Source organism: Opisthocomus hoazin, chromosome 13 (genome assembly GCF_030867145.1).
Source record: "Opisthocomus hoazin isolate bOpiHoa1 chromosome 13, bOpiHoa1.hap1, whole genome shotgun sequence".
NCBI classification, from domain to species: domain Eukaryota; kingdom Metazoa; phylum Chordata; class Aves; order Opisthocomiformes; family Opisthocomidae; genus Opisthocomus; species Opisthocomus hoazin.
Window position 1 is genome coordinate 20,948,798 of NC_134426.1, and position 26,344 is coordinate 20,975,141.

A 26,344-nucleotide genomic window follows, 5' to 3' on the forward strand; every position below is an offset into this window, starting at 1 on the left:
TTCAAGTTGAAACAGCTGTTTAATGGACGGATTTTTTTAAAGTGAATATTAACACGGTTTCTAGCCCAAATGCAATGGGTAGCGACAAAATATCAGACTACCACAAAATGCAGTTACAAATATACACTGACAATGTCCTTCTTAAATATTAATGGCTCTTGAAATATCCATCAGATAGTTTTAAAAAGCATTTCTATTTTAAGTCTAAGGGTTTTTCTTAGTTTCTTCACAAGTAGTGCAAATACACTCCTTATTCTTAGGTCTTCCCAAGATATGGCTGGTTTTTGCGTGTGTGTGATTGCTGTTCGTGTTCTTCACTGAAGTGATACAGGGACACTGTAGTCATGAGGATGGAATGCAATGCTTGCTGGACTTTCTTGGAAAAAAAAAAAATCTACCTTATTCACGTACAGCTGTAAAATTCCACAAATTAGAAAGTTCACACCAGATTACCTGATGCAAAAGTTATTGATTCCCTGCTATGGGAGAACTGAGAAGATCCCCTGAAACCTTAAACTGTACAAGCAGTGTAACAGGTTTTTGTCCCCTTTCTACAGACTACAAATATTCAGTTCTTGAATCGTGTTTGTTCACAAATGTGATTGAATTTCCTGAAATGAAAAAATCAGAAAGTATTAAAATACAACAAAGTTCTCAGAAGTTAGGCAACAAAAAAATGTCAGCACCTTTCACAGGGTATTTTCAATGTTAAACAGCTTAAAGCAGAACATTTACACCCTAACATACCTATTTTTCAGAACCCTTTTACATCATACTCTACTACTATGTTATCCGTAACAGGATTTTCAACATCTCTCCTGCCTAACCCTTGCTAGTTTTATAATGCACACAGAAAACCTGTTATTAAAAGCATTCCTCTATACTTCTGCATACTTCAAACCCAGAAGGCAATTAACACAGGAATCAGCAAATTCATTTTGCCCTGTGAGACATTAGTAATGTTTAGTAGGCAGCATTACACAAGTCACTAGGAACTAGAATTAACCAGGCTAATAACACATTTCAATACAAACATGTTCTTTCACTGGCTTAGAATCTTCCTCTGGGAAGAAAAAGAAGTTTTTCTCATTCTGTATTATTTAGGTTTTATGCGAATGGCAAGCCTGTCTTCATGAATTAAACAGACAACACAGTTGTGTACAAGGCACTTCCTTCCAATTCTCAAAAAGCATCTCACTACGCATTCTTTGTTTTTCTCTTACTTGGGTTATGCAGACCTTGATACATAACTGAAACATGAGTTGGGGTGTGGAGTGTGTATATACATGTGGAAGAGATGATGCAAAGAGACCATGAATTTTCTCCCTCTTGCTGAATTCGATCAAAGATTAGAAAGAAACCTTGCTTACATAACCAAGCTACTTAGCAAAACAGTTTAGATCAATTAAAGAAAAATAACTGGATTATCTAGGAGCAGTATGACAGGATTGTTTGCTTTTATGGATTTTAGGAACTAAGAGCAGCAGCCAGCAAAGTTCTAGGAACAGCTAATGCTTGAAAGAAAGAAAAAAAAAAAAGTAGAATAAAAGGAAAAAAACACCCCGAGTCATTTCTATTCTAGATGGAATTATCCACCACAATCTGAACAAAGACGACTGGTGAGTATTTTGATACTGAATTAACTCTCTAACATTTCAAAACAAATCTCCTCTGGGAACACAGACAGCCCTGCAATGAAGTTACAGATAACAGTGGTACTTTGAATTACATCTGCAACTTAAATCCCAAATTATTTTTGAAAGTTATTTGGTAAAACCCTCTGAATTTGTACGAGACTAGGGAGGAATATTTTACAAGTCTTTCTTATGATCTGCTTGCCTGAGCTGTACAGACTAGTTATTTTCAACCCATAGTACCTGAAATATTAAAGGAATTATGCTAAATGTGCATGTTCATTGCAGCATTAGAACTGCAGAATCTACTATTCACTAAAGCAATTTTTCATAAGGGGTAACAGCTTCTCTATCTTAAATTGCACTGAGAATTTAGCATATTATTCATAAAGCAAGAGGGATTTTTCTACCCTCCCTGGAACCACTTAGCTCTTAGGTAGATAATTTTTGTTTTGTTTTACAAGTCCTTAATATTTGTCTTACCCCACGTGCACCTTTTTGTAAGAATGAAATTGCATTGGTTACCAGTGCCCTTGATTTTTTTTTTAATCAAGGACCCTGATTTATTTTGGATGGACATTTCTCACAAATGACCAGATGCCAGGAGTCCACGTGCCCCAGATGTACTGAAACACTTGAGAACTAGTGGGTTAATCTCTTTTCAGGCTCAGTATTTCATTTTCACCACATGAGAGATTGCTTTGGTCAGAGGTGCAAGACTTGGAAACTCCTCCAAAACCAGGAACTGCTAAGTCACACCAGGCTCCTAATGTTACGTGTTCCAAACTTGTCTTCTTTCTCTTGCTGCAAATTATTCCCATCAATTTATCCCTTCAAAGTATATTGCACTTCTCTAGAAGAGTCTCTCATAGCTTCATACGGAAATCACACAGAGCTAATTATTGTATGTACAGTGTTTTTGAGAACCACCCAGACACGAGCAAACGAGAAGCTGCTTCAGTGGGAGAACAGGAATGAACGGGAAGTTGTGGGTGCAAAACAAGAATGGGTTACATCAACTTAGTGCTCGGGGTGCCCTTCTGACATGCACAAAGGGCTCATTTCAGAGTTGTGTTAAAAACAAAAATGACAAAAAGTCCCCAAAGCTCATCCAATTTTCCTTATGCTGCAACAGTGTTACTCGTGCAACTTCTGGCACTTCAAAGGTTGTTCTTTGTGGTGGTGTTTTGTTTTGTTTTTTTTAAAAAGAAACAAAAACCAAAACCACTTCCTGAATTGTATCACTCACATGGCATGATGTGCTTTGACCTGAGTTCGACAGTTGCGTCCCCAGTAGCAATCAGGACGTGATGTGACAGTCACTACAAAAAGAGCAAATGAAATGCCACATTTGTTACAGAAGTTAGTTAATAAGGTGATGTAGATTATTAAGCCACTGCTAATGGTGCTTAGTCATCAGAGCAGGCTTTATAGAGAAACAACGCGTGATTGGCAAGAAACGACTATAAACTATATTGGTTCACCTTTCCACAAACAAAGCAAACGGTGAAGAACAAAAGATTCATTCTTGATATTAGGCTCATGCTGACTTAGGATGATGGATGTGGTTCTCAGTGCTGTCAACTGAAATTTTACTATTTAGTTTAACAGAAGTGGACTTTACAGTTTAAGACACTGGACATATGTCTAGATACCTTTCCATGCAAAGAAAAAGTTATTAATTTGAGTAGAATTTGTTCGTTTTCCCCCACTTCTACATACATTATAATTCAGCTGTCCAGCAGGCTGTTAAACTAAAATGAAAAGCAATACTAAGGAGAAACAAGGTAGACCAACTTGATTGTCATTATGCACAGCAGCAGAGTTCTTCACAGATAAAGACAGGGAAGCTGTTGCTAACAACAGGAACGAGATGGACAAAAGTAACATTTAAAAGTAGACTGCTGGAAAAGCTTCTGTTGCCAACAGATTTAGGATTGAAGGAGGCACAGTTGCTCGCATGCTATTTTATACTAAAACTGTAAATGTAAACAGACTTAGAATTAGAATTAATTTATGAGAACATTCTTGTTCCTAGTTGAGAGCTGGTAAAATGTGAAATTGTTCAGGAGATACAACATTTTATATATTTAAATGGGAACATAAATTAAATTACAGCAACTAGTTCCTGTTGACTATATTCTGGATGTTACTGAATTCCTCTTTTCACTATGCAGGTATATTTATTCTACAGATGAGAAATCATATTGAAAGAAAATATTCCATTAGGGAATCTGACAATAACTATATGCAAACATAGCAGCTGACAATCAGCATAAGATATTAGCCCTGCAAAGAGATTTGTGCTGGGCTACATGAAGGTGCTAAAAAAAACATCTCCTACAACGTGACGTGTTTGTTAATCTGAGGACTAAAAAAACTTACAAGAAAAAAAGAGAAAAGGGAAAAAAAAAAAAAAAATCACATCTCATTTAAATCTAAGGCTTCAACAGAAGATACACGGATAAAACTGACTTTAACTCTTTAACTGACTTTTTCTCCCTTACTGTGCGAAGCTATCCTCACCTGGCAATTCAGCAACAGGAATATTCTGCCTGTACTGGTAGGCAAGTTCTCGAAAGCTGCGAAGGCCACAACAGTAGCAAAGCACTGTGTTCCCAGTAATTCTATAATCTGGGGAGAAAACCAGTTTGTATACAATGTCAACGTAAGGCTTGAGAAATTAGGTTTAACAAAAGTGTCATGATGGTACTGGTTATGTACGCAGAACTTCAAACCTCTTGATGATATTAGTGAGTTACATATTAAAGTGTTATACACAGACAAAAATGAACATAACACATACCTGACAACATAAAAACTCCTCTTTGAAGAGCTAAGAGACTTTCGTTTAACATATTTTTCCACGTCAAACCCCTGGATGCCAGGTAATCCTGAAAAGAGCAATTTAAGTGTTTAATCTAGAAAAACATCCAACGTTAGTGACCAAGCCATTCACCCTCAAATATTTCCAACTCTAGATCTAAATAAGTTTTCAAAATGGGCTGATGCTGATAAGTAAAAATTAAATATCTTTCAGTTAATTAGCATGATACTTTCAGATCACCAATAAAACTTTCTACTCAGTGACTTTTTTCCGGAATATCCCCACTTTTGCAAAAAAAAGCAAATAGATACATTTCTGTCACACTCATTTACCTTAAATCAAGATTTCATCCAGGTTACCTAATTTACATAATCATATTATGGTATGGGCAAAATATTTTCCATGAAATCTAGCATGAAATCTAACTTGTCTGGGAAAACAATATTTAACAAGCACTGTTTTCCCGGTATATTTTTAGTGAATTGTTTTTCTCTTTAATAAATATTTCAGATGTTACACTTTAGACTGTAGAAAATGGCTTCCCTAACAAATAAGTCATAGGAGTAAAATTCCTTTATGATTTAATAACCAAACATATCTGAATTCTACACTGTGTCTATCAGTCATTTAAACTCAAATTCAGATGTTATGTCTAGAATTTTGGCCTTCTTGGCACCTGTCAGACATACACGTTGGAGAAATTAAACATCAGGATTGCATGAAAGTGATTTTTGTTGTTGTTAATTTGGGTGGTATGGGAAGAGCCGATGCTAAATGGAACGCATCTCTGGAATTTGATGCCCTCTTACACAGAGACTGAAAGTCAAATTATGACCCCAAAATACTTCTAATCTAGACACAGTAACTATAACTTTGGTCCAGCTGAATGTTTGGGGCTCATTAGATTTGCTTTTAAGAATAAAGTGCTGCAAGTGACGCAATGCTGCCACTATAACTGTTAGGCAGCGACTCACTATCATTTAATGAGTGATTACCTTTTAAACTTTGTACATTTATTATTATGCATCATATATAATGATTTTTAAACATACCTTTAGGATATCTGACTCGTAGTGGTTGTTATTTAGGACTCCGTCTAAACACTTATCACCAAGATTTATTTCTAATCAGAACAAGAAGAAAAAAAAAGTTAACTACTTCCTCCTCCAATCCCATGGCCCCCATACGTTTTTTGAACGTTCCTCTGTTTCCTGGTATAACACTCACAGACTTGTGTAAGCACCAAGTAAACGACTACACTCAACATATGCTAAAGCATGTGACAGATAACTTCCAGTGGCAAATACAAGACATAGAGATTTTCCAATTTCACCTTTAGTCCACAAACACTACTACAATCTGCACAAATTAACAGTGCTATTAAAGCATATTCCATTAGCTCCAAACTGCAGCCAAGTCATTTTGACTGTTCCAATTTGTTTTAAAAAATATCTGAAGGCAAACTGCATGTTTAGGACGGTAAGGTTATTTTCCAATCAGTTAGCATCAGATATTCGGTACTCTTGCATTGATTTGTATGATTCTCTTACCAGGCTGAAATGCACCAGAATTTTTTTTCTATGGGAAAGCAACGTGCTCAGCAAGTGTAGTTTTCAAGCCCAATATGATATGAAGACAACAAGTTGAATCCTCTCAAGGTTAAGAGGTAGCACTCAAGAACGTTTTACGTTTGTGATGTGAGGACACAGCTTTTGTTTCCTTTTGCATGACTGGGCTACAAACTAATCTATTAGATTGCTTAAATTACCTAAAGTTCGAGACAGACAGACATTACTGCAAAGTGAGCAGGCTCATAAGAAAGAGGTTGTTTCACTGTACCACAGAATGGTGCCAAACAGCCAAAACACGCCATCCGAGTGCAGCCCCAGTATAAGTGACAAAAGGGTTGCAGACAAACTGTACCTGTCAAATAACAGAGAAAATCCCTGTAAGTACCTGCATGCAACAAAACTCAACAGTTACTGTTCTTATAAGTCACTAACAATAAAGCCCTGTTAAACTTCGTTACAAAAGTATAACTTTCTCATTTAAAATACATTCTATAGAGGAAAAATAAATTTTACAAAGGAAGACTCTTCACTACAAGCGGCCAGATAAAGAATATTCAAATAAAGAACACTCTTCAAAGGAAACTTAGGTTTAATTAAAAATAAGGAGAGATTTAATGCTATAGTCAGGATTTAAATAAATACATAAAATGTACACACATTGCTGAGGAGCAACATGAGGATTCTGTTCACGTTCTGCTCTTCGGTCGGGCATTGGCTGAAAGCAGCAGGTGCATATTACATGACTTCCTTGAGCAGAACACACATATTCTTGGACAGCTAAATGAATGAAAACCAGAAAAAAAAAAGGATAGACTGAACAATGTACACAATTGAAGTCTGGACTAAGAATCTTAATGAATATTAAAAGCATAAAAATCTGAAAGTAACATGCAAGCAATATAATTTTTAAAAAGATTCTGTAAAGGAGCAGAAAAATGGCATTCACACTTCTAAACTACGTGTGTAAAATATTTCAATATGTAGAACAGTTTAAGAACTATTAACCACCAGCAATTTATTTTGGACAACCACAGAAAAAACACAGTCAAATATCATGATAGTTGTAAAGACACTTATCTGAAGTGGTGATATTCTCACACTACTATGAGAGCGAGCTTGCTTAGTTCCTGCCTGGTGTACGAGTTGTAGTATTTTAGCATCACACTACTAAGAAGATTTCAGAATGCTGACCTGCAGGGAAGTTGGCAGATGTAGATGGTGCATCTCCCAGTGCTTGCATTCCTCCTGCTTCTGTCTCTTGACCTGTGCCAGGCAGAGTTGGAACAGAGTGTCTTCGATACCCTGGGCACTGCCTGCATACTATATACGGTTGACTGAAAGAGTAAAATAAGGTCGTACAAAATCATACCCAACAAGTGCAAATATAACTCATATCCCTGTGCTAGACAGAGCTGATCATACTGTCAAAGTTTAAATCTGGAATTTCTTCATGCAGTAACATATGGAAGTTAACAGCTGTGAGGTACTGAGTAATGTAAAGACTAACGTAGCTGTAACAGATAAAAACTTTGTATTTTGCAGTATCCCTTAGTAGTTAAAGAAAAAAAAAAACAAATGAGCAGTGCAACTGGAAGTGAGATGAACAAGAAAGAGGAACAGAGCTGGAATAATAATCTACAGGAAGAGTTCTATTCCCCTCTAAACATACAGCATATGTTTGCTGTTGGAAATAAAGAGGAGATATTTTGATGCCTGGGAATCCCTAGATCAAGCATGAGCTGCTTCAGTGCCATACACCTGGTGAAAGCTGCATTCCAGACACACAAGAGAGCACAATCATTGCAGCTGTACTGATAGGGTCATGGACTGCTTTATCTCCTGACAAGAGCTTGGCCAGAAATGTGTTTTCTCTAAAGCACAGCCAATTTGTAATTGGAAAACGTAATTTCACATATCTCACATGAAGCTATTGCATAATTCAGGATAGAACTGTTGGTCATAAACTGAACCTTGGTGGACTTCTAGGAAACTCTAATTTTAATTATTTTCTGTTGACGGCTCAAGGTTCAGTAGAATTGCCAAGATAGTTACTGGTAAGAATGAACTTACCTGGAAACAAAAATAAGATTAATTCTGGCAGTGATCGTGGAAACACTATCAACAGTAACAGCATTTGTGAAACTAGCTCAGTTTGTGGGTTTGTGCATTCAAACATAAGTAAATCTAATTCAGCGCACAACTTGAATAGACATACCTGATATCTGAAGATTCACTATCTACATCTGACAATTCCAATAAATCTTCAGAACTTCCTTCCTCATCTGAAAAAGATCTCCGCACCTTCGGTTGCAACATGTCTTGAGTAATTTTGTTTCTAGCATCCATGCTACGTACATCATCTTCATTACGACACTTATCTGGCATAAGAACCAAATTCAAGTTTCAAGAGAAAAGACCACCTCACACCCCTTATCCCAAGCCTACTTTATTAACACAGTTAAGATTATTGTCTTCTCATTTCCAGAAAACTTATTTTTGGATAATGGAGTTCTAAAAGATCTTTGTTAAATTCCCTTCTCTGTTAACAGAACCGTAGTATTGGGCAACTTAAATTTTATTTTCAAGAGGCCATGATCACAGTTAATTATATCCATATTCAAGTATGATTTTCAGAAGTATCTGACTTTAGGTGGCCAAATTACTCAGTGCGCCCTATTTGATAAAACCGATATGCTGCTTCTCATTAAGCAGCAAAATAAAATTAAGGATTCCTAGCATACTCAGTTATAGTATTAAATCACCTTCAATTCTCACCCAGTATTTGACATATTACAAGCAATTATGCCATATTAAATGCACTTGTTTTCTTACAGCCCTATCAGAGAAAACAGCAGAGTAATAAAATGTACATAGAAACTGAACAGACAACAGTTTGTCCATGCCTCAGTTACGCAGCTAATGTGTGAAATACATCAGATTCTGTTACACACACTGTTCTACTTGCCTGGATGCTGAATCAGATAAGCTTCAACCAAGTTGTTCAGTATGTGATTTTTACAAATACGTTCTACCGGACAACGACAAGTTGGACACAGAGAAGATCTTTCCATCCATCCTGAGTAGCAGGCAGCACAAAAAGTATGCATACAAGGCTGCAAGCTGGAAAACACAAACATGAAAACAATGAAGGAAATGGAGTCAAAACACAAATTTTTCATTTTCCAGATACATTCATTACACTCAAAAAAACTGTGTAGCATTGATTTGACTGTATAGATTGGGGGGGGGGGGGGGGGGGAGGGGTCAGGGACTCAGGAAGGCTTGTGAAAACCTAAATATCCTGGCTTTCTCAATCAGTTGTCACAGAACCTTTTATATTATTGCCACATGATTACAGCTTTTGTCAATCATACGTACCTTACACAGTCATGCAGCAGTTCTTGGCAGATAATGCAAGTTAATGTTTCTTCCATCTTATCCGGTTTCACATTTGACGCTTTTGCATCTTCAGCGCCAATTTTAATTATACATTCATTTGGAGCTGCTGGTGAAAGATTTGGACAAGCACCTTCATCTACAAAGACAGAAGATTCCACAGTATGTAGTTTTTGAAGCTTTTTAAAATTTATTTTTATTTAAGTGTTAAGAGACCTGAAAGACATACACCGATTCACTGGCAATGGTCCCACTAAAGGTTCTTGCTTTACACGTAACAGCTTCTGCTACTGAAGACATTATTTTCACTGGACCAGAAAGCAAGTCAGTAAGAGGCAAGAAACAAATCGAAGGAGGACTGATGACAGCTGACCTGACTCAACTGAGGGGGAGGGGGCAGGGGCAAAATGAGAGGAGTTTTGCTTTTCTTATTTAACACATTAATAAAACATAAAATAACATTGTGAGGAGGAAAAAAAAATTACGTATCCCCTACTAACATCACCTTTCAAGACCTTCTAGGTTTAATATGTGTGCAGTTTGAATTTGAACAAAATAAGCACAGATCCTTATGTTTCCGTTAATCTCACTGGGCTTCTATGGAAAACAGACATAGCTTTAGTTTTCTAATTAAGTTTTTTAAACTAACTTTCAACAACAACATTAACATAAAAGAGTGCAGGGTGGGTTGTGCAATACTGTAGTATACTAGCCTCCTTTCAGCTTCTTTTTAGCAGGTTCCAAGCCTTCCTCCTCCCCTGCCCTTTGAGAATCTGATTCTGCTTTTTCTTTGTCAGTGATTTCTGAAGTGATTGCAGAAGTTTCAGTATTCGTATCCAGCTTTTCATGGTCATCATGCAGTGCTCTTAGACACACAGATTCTAAGATGGGGAAAGCAGGCACAGGAGTGAAAACTGAGGATTGTGATCCTGCAAAATAAAAACAGAAACATGAACATAGCTGCATACAGACACGGAACACGCGAAAATAAAAAGGTACTCAAACACTGATGATGCACACTCATCAATCCAAACATCTGAAGAGGAAAAAGTAGAGCAAAAAAGCAATGTCTGCATAACTACACTACATGGATTCTGAGCCAATATGACTAATTGGAAGACCTGGGGACAAAACAAGCTATTAGTTGTGTAACCCTCCTTCAAATCCCCATTCCTCTTTAAATTGTAGAGTATTTATTCGTAAGACTATTATCCACACCAGGTCTTCCCGACAAAGATGCCAGGCAGAGCATTTATGCAATATTGATCATATGTACAGGTCAGGACCACAGTGGAGGGCGAAGCTTTGTTTTCATAGGAGCATGTTTAAAAAGTCCCAGTAAACTGTTGACAAATCTAATTTTCTAGATAGCCATTCTTGCTCCAGTTCTATTTTAAGAGTTACGCAGCATTGTGGTACTACACTTAGCAATGCAATGCAAGATACTAGACTAGAGATCCATGTGGTATACCTTGGTCTTAGAGCTCTAAGCAAGGAAAAGGGGACTGGTGATTGACAATTAGGGTAGTTTCTTAAAGTGACTGCATGAGCATGACCACTCATATCTACTTACTTTGTTATATGAGCCACATAAATTTGCTAAGTTTTCACCAGTGCTGCACTACAAAACTGTACTGTAAAGACAGAACAGTTTGGAATTTATTGTGCATTTTCTGCCCCTCTGAGCATAAGCGATTCTCACAACCACCTTACTCATACACCAGGATTTACCCTGTTTACTCATAGAGGGAAAGTTAAAATGCACATAACTATCTGGTATTTTCACTAGAACTTTGCAAAGCAAATGCTAAAGACCCAGATAGGGGTAAGAGATTAATCCGTTCAAATTCAAAACTGGAGTAACAGTTGATGGAATAGCAAATTTAAAATACTTGACACAATTCTTACCAGATGTAGAAGGATTATCCTGCTCAACAGATGCAGACTCAATAAGAGAGGTAGAAGAAGCATTGAAGAGGTTAGATGTAGAAGTAGATGGCTGTGGTTCCTCATAGCAAGACTGAGTAGCTGATGGTGATGAGGTAATTTGGGTCTCATCATTACTTCTTCCTGTACTTGAGGTATCTTTGGTCACATGGCATTGGTTTTCTACATTAACTTCTACAGTTGGAAGGGGGGAAAGGAAAGAAAAATATCTGTGTGACAGTCACTACATCATGGCTTCAAAATTCCAAGGAATCAAACTCTCTCAAGAAGGTTACATGAATCATTGGAGCTTAGCTCCTCTTCGTGGATCCTGAATTACTTCCTTACCTACTGGTTCTTGAGTTGCATCATGTTTTGTGTTTAAGGATTCATAAAGATAAGCAACATCTGAAAGAGATTAAAAAATATTGATCAGAATCTTTAAAGAAAAATTCACTAACCTTAATCTCACATAAACAACTTCTATTCACAAGTGGTTGCTTCCCCAAAGTGTCTGACAACGGAAGAGGCAAATGAGGAGTCACCTCTATAGCACAATGTTAATACTCCTACTTAGGAGGCAACTAGGCGCAGCACAGCAAGATCTTTTCTTCTCAGGAAACCAGGCAGAGCAGCTTTTGTATGACGTTTAACTTGTGTCAGCCATGGAACCAGAGGCTTAATCGTTTCTTAAATCAAAAATCTACTCTGTGTCAGAACAAACTGTATTTTTACTTATACTTGAATGATAGTTCTTCGAAGCAGCTTATTATTTCTGAGCTCACTTCTCACTTTCTTCAATCAACTTTATTTCGTTTCTTTGCAAGATGCATGAACTCTCAAGAAAACAGATTAAGACACACCATAAGTTTCATCCAGAAACCAATTTAGTCTCTGTTAATAAAACCAACTGGATAATATCCCTTTTTTCTCCATCTTACTTCTTCTTAATACAGTTCCAAAGATTCCCCTAACTTGCTACTTTTTTTTCCATGTCCAGCCATAGTGAAGCAAATAAGACTCTCTTGGTTTGTAGCAACCCTTTTTCTGATCAAAAGTTGGAGCATGGTCTCCTTCAGAACGACTCAGAACAACTCAGAACAGCCAAATGGCATGCCAAATCTAAATTCTCTCTGTCTTTGAAGACAGAGAAGTGGAAAAAGCAAAACTGGAGGCTCGGTAATTCAAACACTTGTTAACCCAAACAGAAATCAGTGATTCAGCTCATTACAAAGTACGTGGAGAACTCGCACTGAGTTCTTCCAAGTAGTATCTTAGAAAGGATTTGTGAGATAAACAAGCCGTACAGACAGACAAATACAGCTTATCACTGCTTCCTGTAACATTTACGTTAGACAGCATAAATGTGTCTAACCTCTCTGCAAATAAATTAACAGCAACTTCACAAAGGAAGTATTTCAGTAACGAGTATGCATGCATCTACGATTTTTTAGATTAACTGCTCATATGTCTATTACTGTATGAAAATTGTAAATACAGTCTTGTGTTTTACATTACATTTACATTAAATTAATTTTACTTTACTTTTTTGCCTCAGTCTTCACTGGCAACCTCTCTCCTCACCCCTCCCCAGTCGATGGATGGCATGAAGGAGACCAGGAGGGTAAAATCCCTCCAGCTGTAAGTGAAGATAAGGTTCGGGACCTCCTGAAGAACCTAAACGTACAGAAGTCCATGGGACCTGATGAGATGCATCCCACCGTCCTGAGGGAACTGGCTGATGTAGTTGCCAAGCCACTCTCCATGATATTTGAAAAGTCATGGCAGTCAGGGGAAGTCCCCAGTGACTGGAAAAAGGGAAACATTGTGCCCCTTTTCAAAAAGGGTAGAAAGGAAGACCTTGGGAACTAATGACCTGTCAGCCTCACCTCTGTGCCTGGGAAGATCATGGAACAGATCTCCTAGAAGATATGCTAAGGCACATGGAGGCCAGGGAGGTGATTCGAGACAGCCAGCATGGCTTCACCAAGGGCAAGTCCTGCCTCACCAACCTAGTGGCTTTCTATGATGGTGTAACAACAAGAGTGGACAAGGGAAAACCAATGGACGTCATCTATCTGGATTTTTGTAAAGCCTTTGACGTGGGCCCCCACAACATCCTTCTCTCTAAATTGGAGAGCCATGGATTTGATGGGTGGACTGTTTGGTGGATAAGGAATTGGTTGGATGGTCACAGCCAAAGGGTAGTGGTCAACGGCTCAGTGTCCGGATGGAGACCAGTGACGAGTGGAGCCCCTCAGGGGTCCGTACTGGGACCGGTGCTGTTCAATATATTTATCAATGACATGGACAGCAACATTGAGTGTACCCTAAGCAAGTTTGCAGATGACACCAAGCTGAGTGGTACAGTTGAGACACCAGAAGGACGGGATGCCATCCAGAAGGACCTGCACAAGCTGGAGAGGTGGGCCTGTGTGAACCTCATGAGGTTCAACAAGGCCAAGGGCAAGGTCCTACACCTGGGTCGGGGTAATCCCCGCTATCAATACAGGCTGGGGGATGAAGGGATCGAGAGCAGCCCTGCTGAGAGGGACTTGGGGGTACTGATAGACAAAAGGCTGGACATGAGCCGGCAATGTGCACTGGCAAGCCCAGAGGGCCAACCGTGTCCTGGGCTGCATCAGGAGAAGCGTGGCCAGCAGGTCGAGAGAGGTGATTCTGCCCCTCTACTCTGCTCTGGAGCCCTCAGCACAAGAAGGACATGGAACTGTTGGAGCGGGTCCAAAGGAGGGCTACAAAAATGATCCGAGGGCTGGAGCACCTCTCCTATGAGGACAGGCTGAGAGAGTTGGGCTTGTTCAGCCTGGAGAAGAGAAGGCTGCGGGGAGACCCGATTGCAGCCTTTCAGTACTTAAAGGGAGCTGACAGGAAAGATGGGGACAATCTTTTTAGTAGAAACAGCAGTGACAGGACGAGGGGTAATGGTTTTAAACTAAAACAGGGCAGGTTTAGGCTGGATATAAGGAAGAAATTCTTTACAATGAGGGTGGTGAAACACTGGAACAGGGTGCCCAGAGAGGTACTGGAGGCCCCATCCCTGGAAACATTCAAGACCAGGTTGGACAGGGCTCTGAGCAACCTGATCTAGTTAGCGGTGTCCCTGCTCGCTGCGGGGGTTTGGACTAGATGACCTCTAGGGGTCCCTTCCGGCCCAAAACTTTCTATGATTCTATGATTAAGTATCCTGCTGTAAATGCATCTAATACTACACCCTCCCACCTTCCAGTACATCCAATTATCTTCACAATAACAGGGGAACTTATGACCATACAAAGTCTGTCTGTTCACCTTCAAGTTCCACTTCAGAGCTATCAAACAGAGTAATGAGAATTAACATTTAAAACACCTTTCATTTAAAGTCTTTTCCAGAAAGACAGTCTTCTCTACTACAATTTAAATATTACATACTTCACACTTAAAAGAAGAACTGCATGCTCATGGACAGTGCAGTTGACTGGGGCACAACAATACATACATAAAAAATAGAGCTTGCCCATTCCCTCTTCCCCCCCCCATTTATCAAAGTTGAACCTCATTTGTTATTTTGTAATAATGAGCAATTAAATTCTTTCTGTAAATCTTTTCAGTCAGCATTGGATTTAATGATCTTGTATAACTGAATGAAATCAAATGGTATGAAATGCAAATTCTGCTGCCTCAATCGTTATAATTTCCCAAATAATTTATGAACGTCTTTAACACAGATGACAACACAGACAATTCATTAAATCTTTTAAGTTCTTTCCCTTGGAAAAACTGAACATTTAACACCTAAATCTTGGTCCCTGACTTCTACCCAGTCATCACGTGAAAGAACATTACTTCCTGCTAACAATAGTTTGGCTTATTTAAAAACCTTTGAGGAAGGACATCCATTTTTTTAAAAATTTATTTTTAAAGGCTAGTTATGCTATTTCAATTGCATGATCCTGAAAAGAATTCCTGAAGAGAATTATAGGTATGCAAGGCATGACTGTTGTTAAAGGCCACACAAACACTTTTCCAGGTTTACTAATTCTACTTTCACTATAGGGCTTCCCCCCCCCATTTTGCCTCTTCCTCTTTAAAACAAACAAAAACCTGCAACACAAAATAAAACAAAAAGGTTTTGTGGCCTGTCCTTCTGGTGCCAAAAATTGCTTCAATGGGACATACAAAGTATCACTAACTACCCCAGCAATATGACTTCTAAAAGAAGCAGTGGGCATGTGATCAGGACCTCATTAGTTACTATTCCATGAATTAGTTCTTTCAAAACTACTTATAGGCACATTTCAATTTCAGACAGTTGCTCAGACTTGTCTCTATAAAAACTGCCTGATCCATGGCCTCTTCCACAGAGACTTGTTTTTAAACATTAGCAAATTATTTGTCTTAAAATTGAGTAATTCTGTTCTAATTGTACTGATGTTTCTTTTCTCTCATGACTCAAAAAAATGACTAAGCGTGTCATTTAAAAAATATCATTTACTTACTGTTCTCTGGCTCATTTTTTCTGTAAACAACATAGATCACATCTCCAGTCTGTAAAGGGTATGTCTGCTTCTTAACCACTTTCAATTTATTAATTACTGTTCCATTAGTACTGTAAGGAGAAAGAAAAGATAACTTAGCATGAATGTTTTCATAACTACATAGGAGAAGGAAGGGAAAACATAAGCTACTTCTAATGAAGAAAAACTATTGGGTCTCAAAAAAATTATAAGCCAGGATAAAAAAAAAAAAAATAATCCAGAAACAAATAAAAAATTTCTCCCAAAGACAGAAGTGCTCATTTGCTGCTACTGGTAAAGAGATGGTAGCTGACAGACAAAAAAAGGAGCCCTGACATTTGGCCAATGTCTCAAAATAATTTGATTATTTTTTCTGTACAATAATCTCCACCCTTACAGTATAAAAAACAGGAAGGGACAATAGGAGTTCTGTTCAAAAAGTTCCAGGGTATGTTTTCCAATTAACACTGGGAATCTCCTAAGACATTCTGAGACAAAAGAACTTTTCCTGTACAGTCAGGGATGCCATGCGGCATTAATTTTTCCCCACTGTTGCTTCAAATAGTAAAAGCCATAAAATTCCAAGGTTAATTAGACTGTTTGCAACTCAAAAGTGACAAGTTAGTAAGGTGTAAAAAAGGTTATATGTAATTAAAAAACGAGTTGGAATGAATTATTTTGGTATTGATAAAAACTCCAAGACTCATGGAAGAAATTAAATTGGGGAAGAGGAAAACGCAGAGCATTGCTGATTAATTCATGATGAGTGATGTTTTATACACAACCTATTAGTGTTTTATAACCAAGTTATTCAAGTACTGAATAATTCCAGCGCAACTGCAATAAGCCTCTTTCAGGGCTGCAACATTCTAGAATTTCAGACTTCTGCCATTCAAAATCTCAGCAATTAGTACCAAACAAACGAACAGAAAACCTGCTTTTTCCCCTCAGCAGAGCAGGCTGCTGCCTGCAGTAACAGCAAACCTGTGCTGCCACCTCCTGGAGGCAGCGCTTGTGCCCGGCACACAACCCAGCCCTCCTCGCACAGAGCAGTCTCTGGAGGAGAGGGATGGTTTTGTAGAAAAGAGCACACTCCCCTCTCATTATTTTTCTTTTTGAAAACTCTTGTTCTTTAGTAATGCGAACAGAGAAAGCAAACTTGAACTTCATACTGTTGACCTTTTTGGACACCAAGCCAAAAGCATTACATTAAAAAGCCGCAAGGAAAAGCAAACCCTTTTGAATCACTACGGCAAGTCTTGATCGAGGTATCAGTTCTTGCTCTTACTTCTGCAACGGCTTTTACTATCTACATGGTTGAATCAACTAATCCACATAAGTAACAAGATACAAAAAAACCCCAGATTGCTACTTTAAACATCAAGAAGCAAAAAAATCTTTGCATCACATCAATATTTGCTCTATTAAAGCATCTTCAGGCTTCTCCTGTAAGCAAGAAAACTACTTTAAGCTTGCCTTTTTACCTCAGGCATACAAATGTTGACTAGCCTGAAACCCATCAGCACCAAGAACCAGCAGAACAGAGACATCACTGGAAGAATGCTAAAGTTTAGCAGTTAAGAGAAAAAAAAAAATTTTAGTCATTCTATTAGAAATCATACTCGTTTTTAACGTAACACTGTTGCTAGTGATAATATATTAAAAAGACCATGTCGAAGCAAAATAGCATCTCCTTCAAGTGTCAAAAGAAACAGTAAAGGTCTCAACAATCCCTGAAACCTGTCAGAGGTCTTTTAACAAAACTAGGAAACATCAAATATGACCTCCTCAGTTTTCCAGAAGGCAAAACAAAGCATGTATCTCCCATGTGCCCTGAGTGTATTAGACCTTCTTTTGCAATAAAACATCTCAACTCGAGTAACAAGAATTGTCTCTTACTGAGGTTTAGCTTCTAGAGGCAATTCCTAGTCCCAATATTTCACTAAACATAGGAGAAAAATTGTCACAATGGACTTCATGAAGTTGCTCTGTCACGACTACCAAATTCCTAGATGATTATGAGGGACCATAACTCAAGTGAGGTATTCTTGAAAAAAGAATAAAACCCCAAAATATAACACCACACATCTAGTAACCACTCGTGCTTGGTCTCAAAAGCAAGCTGCAGAAATCGCTACCCAAGACCCTAATTGTCAAATTGACTACAAATAGCCAAATCTTTTCAGTTCTACACAGTTATACAGACTTCAAAGAGAGCTGACTACTGAATTATTCGGCATCTATGGACCCAACTGAAGTAGGGATAAACTGATACCACTTGAAACAGAAAACCATAAGCTTTTCTCAAATACACTAGCAAACTGAAGCAGTTGTATTTATATCTCAGCCAATAATCAAAGTGAAAAAATATCCTGCTACCCCAGATAATTGTATTAGTCTTTCATTTCCAGTTTCAGTCTTTAGCATAAGGCATTTAACAGATATATTGGATTCATGTTGTGGGTATTTTTTAACCAGACACACAAGACAAATTATGATATTTGTACATTCCTCTGATGTTTCAAATTAAGGTGCTTATAAAATAAGTAGAAAGCATAATGAGAATTCCAAATATGACGGTCATTCATTAGGACTTAATAGTCAATTGATACCAACTGGCTGCATAATTTTTAAGGTGAAGAAAACTGGTACTATCAGGTATAAATTGTCTGCCTTGTGAAACAATGTCACAAAAGTCCCAAGGTCACTTTTCTAAGGAGTGGAAGAAAACAAAGTCAGGCCTCGACTCAATTCCAACGTGGCTGATGACTCTACAGTTTGATTAATGAACAATACATTACTTCCCAATCCCAACGGTTGTGCAGAAATGATGTGAACAGCTACACTTCATTCAGAACAGACTTACTTTTGAAGCAGGTGAATGATCTATGTGCTGTAAGATAATATGGCATCCTTCTGAGAAAAATGCCAGTCTGTTACTTCTTAGTAACTACCAGCGTCCATCCAGGAAAAGAACGTAATTTATGGTAAACCTTCTGTGTTAGTAGTTTTAATAGTTATCTGCTACTTAATTGCATATTATCCTGAACACAGTGTAAACTGAAATGAGTTTTGAATTCTGTTAAGTTACAGAATCCCTTCTGTACTGTGTCAGTCTCCATTCTTTTAATGTTCACAGAAATAGTTTTGACTGGCAGGGTGAGCAGAATTTAGTAGCAGACAGGACACCAGCGCCAACCGAAGATCAGCTTCCAATTTACCCACAGAAAATGGGTATCAGCCTTGTGTAAATAGTTTCCTGCTCTGAAACATCACTTATTACTTAGAATCCTTAAAAAAAAAAATCCTAGAAGAGGAGAAGCGGAGGTCTGTAAAAAAGTTACCTTAGTTGCCTTTAAAATTTCTTTTTCAAAATGGAAAATCCTACAATTGTTTTTACTTAGGGCAAGCCAACTAGTGCCTCCAATGTCAAAAGTCAGCTCTATAATTTGTTTTCTTTCAAGCAGTATAAGGCAACTAGTGCATGGTTTGGAAAATAAAGCAAAACATAACCCAAAAAATGGTGAGTCTGTGAATATTTTATTGTACTATTTACTAATTCTTGACGTTTGGTACTCCCAAACTTCCATTTACTCAATTATTGAGTTCTCTACACATTTTATTTCACCTGCAAATTTATGGTAATTCTTTCCAAAGTAGATCCAAGAACACATTATGCTACCAGGGAGACAAAACTCAGTGTCTACAGGTATTTCATGATATTCTTTGGTTTAGCTACAATACAGAAACAAAGTCCACTCAGTTCCACTGTCCCACACTAGCTGACTCCTTCAATGCATTCCTCTTCACCAGAAAAATCTGAGCTTGACCACAGCAATGTTTCCAAACTATTTTCCACTTCAGAGAAGAAAAAGCTGATACTGCAGTATTTTTTCTGGGACTCTGGGCATCTGTATTGCCAACTCAAACATTCAAGAATCTTCTTCTTTCAGCCTGCTTGGTTTTTTGGAACTCATCTGCTATTCAGCACAAACACTGCAAGACCCAGAAGAACAGACTGTCTTCCGCAAGCAGTCGCATCAACCCGTTTAATCTCTTGATTCAGCAAACGGTAGCCACACTTCATATCAACTCACAGGCAAGCAGGACACATAAAGGCCCTTATTCTTTTGGTTAGATACATAGACATGTAACCTGCATAAGCAGCTAATTGGTAGTACTCCATAGGTGCAGCCTTTCTATTACACTACCATTGTACCAATCCCCACCTTTCCAGGAATACATCATCTAGAAAATTAACTTTCCTTTGGCTTTGCTAGTTTTCTGCTGGCTGCTCCTCCTGCCTCAGGGCAGGGGGGCGGGGATGCATGTGTAGGTGAAAAAAAAAAAAAAAAAAAAAGGTAGGAATGTTTCTGCATCATTCACAATTCCTTTAGCTTGCATTATCACAACGCTGGTTTAAACTAATTCTACCAGCTACATGCAACCAAAACTAGGGGCAGTTTCTCAAGCTTAGAGTTACAGCTATGCTCTGATATTGCCATGAGAGGCAAACATGGCCTGCTCTGTTGTTTGAAATGTCTTGAAATTTGGGATAACATTGGAGAATGACAATTATAAGCCACTTCTTAGACATCCTATCTAAGCCTGATTTTTTTTTGCAAAAATTTAGCATTCCATCCACAGCTTCTGGGAGTAAAAGCCCTCCAGGGAACCATGCAGGGACTTAGCCTGGTTATTTTCTCTAGCTCCAACCTAGAAGTGGAGAGCAAATACACCCTCACCAAGCTTGTGGATTACACCAAAGCAGGGGCATTGCTGGGCTGCCACGCAGAGGCACTTAGGCAGGCTAGAGGAATAGGCTGATGGGAGTGCCATGACATTCAACAAGGACAAACTCTGTGTCCTGCACCTGGGATGGAACAACCACCTGCAACAGTACTGACTAGCGACCAACTAGCAAGGGTTCCTGGTGGATCTTATGAATAAGCATATGATCATATACCCCGGACTTATGTCTAGGCATAAGTCAGCAGCATGCCCTAGCAGCTATGAAGGCCCACAGCACACTTGGCTGTATTAACAGGGGTGTAGTCAGAAACTCAAGTGAAGTGTTTATTATTCCCCTTTACTTGGAACTCGTTAGTCCACATCTAAAATATTACATGTGGGGTCACCTAGTACAAGGAGGGTCTTGATAAACTTGAGCAAGTCCAGTGGATAGCCACTGACACGGCCAGAGAGCTGGAGCACAAGACTTACGAGCTAAGGGGCTAGGGGAACCGGGCTTGTTTTGCCTGGAAGCAAAAGTACCTACGAGGAAGTTACCAAGATAGAGACAGGTTCTTTACTGAGGTGACAAAGGTCATGAATTGAAACAAGGAAGATTCAAACAGGATGCAAGGAGGAAAAAAACAAAACAAAATCACCAAAACACCACAAGGCCAATTAAGGGCCCTGAGAGGCCCTGTCCTTAGAGATTTTCAAGACCTGACTAGAGAAAGCCTGAACAACCTAGTTCAAATCCAGTGGTGGCCCACCTTTGACAGTTTGAACCAAGTGACCTCCTCAGGTCTCCTCCAAACTGTGTAACTCTGTATGCACTGTTTTACTTGAGGAAATAAAATGAAAAGAAATGCATAGCCCATGTAAATATCTGGAAGTGAATTCCTCACCCTGAAAAAGACTCCTTTTAATATCAACACAGCTACTAATTGATTAAGAGACAGAAAAGGAGCAGAGCTGCAAAAATTCCACTGAAAGAAAAACATCAACTAAAGCTCACACATTCTGCCAGTGCCCCCCAAAAGTATGTGTGCTATTCCTTCAGACAGTTCAAAGGTTTTTCAGAATATTCTCGTAGGGACTTTTGTCAAAAGCTCAGCAGGTATTTGATACTAACCCTGAACCACTAGATAAATGTATTTAATTGCATTCTGGGATGTTGGAACAGGGATTCAGCATGATATCCTTCAAAACCTCAAACGCAAAACTTCCTCTTTATGTATGTACATCAATATATTTTGAAGTGTCTTCTTCATCTTTAGATAAAATGCCTTCCAGGCATGAAAAATGGGGGGAGCTGGCAGAAAAATATTATTTGTTTCTTTATTGACTGCAATAACCTGGCAGAAAAAGAATGTGGTTTACAGAAGCCTTTTAAAATGCCACAGAGTTCTTGAAATGTAATAAACCAGAAGCTTTCTGCAATCTTAGACAAAAAATCCTGTTAAAATGGAGCAGATGAAAATTTGAAGAGGTTACAATCTCCTCCTAAGAAACACCATTCCATTCAAATCCCTATCTCAAATCTTATAAAGGAAACAAGAAAACCAACTAAAATCCATCGGAAACCACCCACAACCCCTGCAGCGCTACTTGTACTCCCACAGCAGCCTTAGAACTGTACTGGAAACAGCCTCACCAGCATAGCAAGTTCACTGGCCTTCAGTATGTGAAGAACTATGTAATTAACTTTATACACTAAAAGTAGTACCACTAAATGAGTTTAGTTTTTTAACAGCAGTTACAGTGAGGTATGTGCTTAAATCTTTCTATGTTAAGTGCCTTAGTTCTCCCACCTTTCACTTAACACAGAAATATTCAGAAAAGCAAATAATTATTCCAGTTAAACAAAAGAAAACACAATTGAAATATCAACTGTAGAAAACTAGTAAGCATCTTTTATTATTAAATTGGATCAAACAGGCTCTAATCTCCAAGATGCTCCCTACAACTGCTACATCACTACAGTTCCGATGGTATAGAGACTACTGACATTTTGAATATGAGAAAGATGTATAAAAAATACAGATTTTCATTCCACATCTATTTCATGCTTTGAGATCCCCACTGCAGGTATTTTCTTCCTTACACAGATGCCTGAAATGAGGCACACTCACGCTTAGAGCTTTGAAGGATACTGGCGTCACTTTTTTACACAAGTCTAAAGAAATATGCTACAGAACTACTAAATCAACAGTAGTTTTCATCCAGTAGACTATGAATTCCTTTGCAGAGAAAAAACAAATTTAGAAAGAGCCAAAAAAACCCCAAACCTAGACAAAAAAGTGTGAGGGGAAAAAAAGAAAAAAAAGAGATATTTACTACTGAAGCCTCGAGCAATACACAAGATTTTACTTCATAGACTGAAAAGAAGGTAAAAGTTCACAGAAGAACCAACCTTGTATCTTCCAATGACACTTGACCAGATTCTTCATCCACTATGATTTTACAGTGATCTCCAGACACCAACTTGTTGCCAGGGAAAGATAAGTCACAACCTTAAAAAGAAAGCAGATTTTCCAGTGTGCTTAAAAATACACATTACTCAGACAGATCAGCATTCTCCATGACTATAAATGCACAAACTGACTCATGTACATCTGCAACAGTTCAAAACCTCTACTGGCATACAGGCAGCACCACAGTCTAGTAAGTGACACAAATACAAGCAGCGAGATAGCCCCATGTGCTGGTATAAGATCATTTCAACCATTTCAAGATGTTTTACTTCCCCCCCCCCCCCCCCCCCCCCAATCATATCCCTTACAGATGGAAATCAAATCACAATTACTCTGTTCTAGAGTGGTACAGAGATAACTTTACACGTATTTGAAGTGGTCAGTCTAAATTCCAGAGGCACACATCACAGAGCACCCAACCCTTTTTCTACATCATTGTAACACTGTTTCATTGGATTTAACTTCTGCTTCATCCCCGCCTATTGGGTGGAAGCAGTAGGAACCAACAGCCGATAAGCAAAAGAGTATCACTGTTCTATGTTGAAGTCTTTTTCTTTCGTTTGTTTTTAAATAGGAAAATTTTCCTCATCTCTGCTGACAGCACTATTATGTTAATAAACCTGAAGGGAGATTAAAAATCCTGGACTCAGATTTAGGGATACGCAGGAGAACTGTACTGACAACGCTGAGATGACAGAAACCTTCCCACCTACAACGCCAGGGCTCTGAGCAAAACTAGCATTTTTACTTCACTTTAACATTGAATGTTCAAGACAATGCGCAAGGTTCCCTGTGCAAGACACTAATCTCTCCCACAAATGACTCAAATCACTTGCTTACACAAAAATTATAATTCACAAACAAGATTCACTTCCACCTATTCATACTGTGGGTGCACTGTATCTCAGCCTGCAAGAACAACGTACCCAGAAGGAAAGCAGTAGCCACTACATATTCCGGTGACAGTTTATCTGAATATTCAAGGGACAATCAACAGATACAAAGTTAACTGTTGCCACACAATTTGTGATGCTAAGAAGCGCACTGAAAGTGAGTAGACTGGATTTTACGCGGGAGTATGCCTACGTTTCCATTCTATTCTACGAAGTTAGACTTTCATGTGGGAGCAGGAAGGACAAAATGCTCTAAACAAGGATTTCTAATGCTCCCGAAGATTTTCTGAGTAATACATATGACCTAAAGCTTGGTATTATTGTAACCACTCACTTTATTAATCCATTAACAAACAGTCATGGAAGCCACAGAACACAGAAAAATGCATCTTCTTCTGCAAGAAAACCCTCAACTAGACCTCAAACTGAAGAAGTTATCCACATCTTAGATAACGATAAGCAATCTAAATGTACGTTACCAAATGTCAATAAGCAAAACATTTTTCCTACAGTACATTATCTGAATTTGTCATAGAGCTATAGCATCTGGTGTTTGTTCAAGACTATTTACAGAATGTGACTGGTCAAAGAGCTTGAAGTGATGAGCAGGAAACTGAAAATCAGTGCTGTCAGGGCAGAGTAAAAAAATGAAACACTGTAATAATTAAATACAGTAAGCACGAAATCCTTTAAAATAAAGGCAAAGACTAAAAGCCCTAGACTCTGGGAATGAAGCTTTCAAATCCACTCTCAGAGAACTTTCAGTACTTGTTAGCAATCTTTATATGGCCAGAAGAATTAAGGGCTTTTATGCAGGCATTTTCTTTTCTGTGAAGCACAAGCATTTTGTATTGCTGTTCCAACTTATTTTAACCACAGAAACAAAATAAGAATGCAGACAGGACTGACACACAGAAACTCTTCCAAATCAACAATCTTTTTTTCCTATTTGTACAAACTGTTCCCAACAACCCAGAAGGCATATTCACCTTTCAACAGTCACAGGTCACAACTTGGTGAACAAGAAAAGGTCACCGTAAAGCTTCCTCTTCCCACAGAGCCAAGAGGTAAATTAGGAATAAGGGACCGCCTGGCAAGCGCCTCCAACAGCTGAGAGCACCAAACCCAACTAGCTCCAGCCCACCCTGCAACGCTTTACAGGCCAGGAGGTGGGCTGGCCGCCGTCCCCCGAGCACCGCCCGACGCCAGCGCAGCAGGCCCCTGTCCCACCTTTCTTCCGCCCAATCGTCCATTCTCTCTTCAGCAGCAGGACGTGCGGCTCTGCCTCCTCAGCACCCAGCCGGGTCAGCTTCCCCCAGGGCTGCTGCTGCTGGCTCTGCTCGCCTCCTGCCGAGCGCTCCATTCGGATTCACATCTGGCAAACACAAACAAAGCGAACCCAAACCCCACCATCACACCGCACCCGCGGGAGGACGGGGGGAGAGAGGGATCGCTCGGGGGCAGCAGCCCCCCGCCCTGCCGGGGCCGGGCCCTGCCCGCCGCCGCCCCGCAGCCCCTCACGCCCCCAGGAGCAACCCCGGCCCCTGCCCTGCCCGCTTCCTTTTGTGCGGAGCAGGAGAGCCCTCCCCCTAGGCCGCTCGGCCGCTCGGTGCCAGCCCCCCGCCGTCCCTTCGCCCCCACCCCACGGGGGGGAGCGGGCTGGGGCCGCCGGCCTCCCGGCCTCCCGGCCTCCCTCCCTCCCTCCGCTCACTTCTCTCCTCAACTTTCCGCCCCCGGCGGGCCCCGCTCCCCCGGCGGAGAGGGCCGGCGAGGGGAGGGCAGGGGGTGCCGCGCCCCCGCTCCCCCCCGGCCGCCTCCGCCCGCCCCTCCGGCCCGCCGCCCCCACCCCCCGGCGCCGGCCCTTACGCCCAGTCCCGCGGCCGAGGCGGCTCCTGTCAACAGACATTGCCACCATCAGCTGATCAGGGCTGGGCGGGGCCGCGCCTGCCATTGGAGGCGGCGCACGGCGGCCATGGGCAGCGCTCCGCCGGCAGAGGCGGGCCTTCCGGCACCCACCACCGAGCCGCGCCAGCTAGAGCGTCGCCGCTTTCCGGCGAGGCCGCGGCGCGGCGCCCCACGTAGGGAAAAGAAGGGCGGTAGCGGGGCTGGGACGCCGGAGGTGCCCCGGCGGACATCTTGGGTGCGGGCCGGCTCGCGAGCGGGGCAAGGTGCTCGCCGCCGTCTTTGTTGAGGGCGGATCGAGCGCGTCCCGGCGAGTGGCGTGTGCCGGCAGCCGGCTGGGCTGGTTCGGTCAGTCACACACGGTGAAAAATCGGCGTAGTGTAACTCTTCGATGCTGAAGAGTTATTAGGTTGCCAGCAGCGGCTAAATAAAATAGGTGTTTGCTGTTCCAGGAACATACTTTAGAAATTTGGCCC

At 40.1% G+C, this 26,344-nt stretch overlaps 1 protein-coding gene across 2 annotated transcripts; it reads right to left on the reverse strand.

Moving 5' to 3' along the window:
• On the reverse strand, positions 1-25,897 carry CHFR (checkpoint with forkhead and ring finger domains). Of its 2 annotated transcripts, none has more exons than XM_075434455.1 (18): positions 25,833-25,897; positions 25,197-25,341; positions 23,013-23,112; positions 15,851-15,960; positions 11,703-11,762; positions 11,337-11,549; positions 10,142-10,357; positions 9,411-9,567; positions 8,998-9,152; positions 8,248-8,410; positions 7,224-7,366; positions 6,690-6,809; positions 6,301-6,384; positions 5,514-5,584; positions 4,441-4,528; positions 4,161-4,268; positions 2,884-2,956; positions 1-611 (listed from the first exon to the last, which is right to left on the reverse strand). In XM_075434455.1, the coding sequence occupies exons 2-18, from the start codon at positions 25,327-25,329 to the stop codon at positions 569-571; spliced, it is 2,037 nt and encodes a 678-aa protein (XP_075290570.1). In that variant the 5' UTR covers positions 25,330-25,341; positions 25,833-25,897; the 3' UTR covers positions 1-568. The 2 variants fall into 2 exon arrangements, with proteins under 2 accessions (XP_075290570.1, XP_075290571.1); XM_075434456.1 differs by lacking the exon at positions 25,833-25,897 and adding an exon at positions 25,678-25,734.
• Positions 25,898-26,344: the final 447 nt, after the last annotated feature.

Coding starts and splice junctions, on each gene's coding strand:
- CHFR (XM_075434455.1), bottom strand. CDS start 25,329: ATGGAGCGCTCGGCAGGAGGCGAGCAGAGCCAGCAGCAGCAGCCCTGG. Junction 23,113..25,196: donor GACGATTGGGCGGAAGAAAG/GTGGGACAGGGG, acceptor TTTCTTTTTAAG/GTTGTGACTTATCTTTCCCT. Junction 8,411..8,997: donor TTATCTGATTCAGCATCCAG/GCAAGTAGAACA, acceptor TTCTTATGCCAG/ATAAGTGTCGTAATGAAGAT.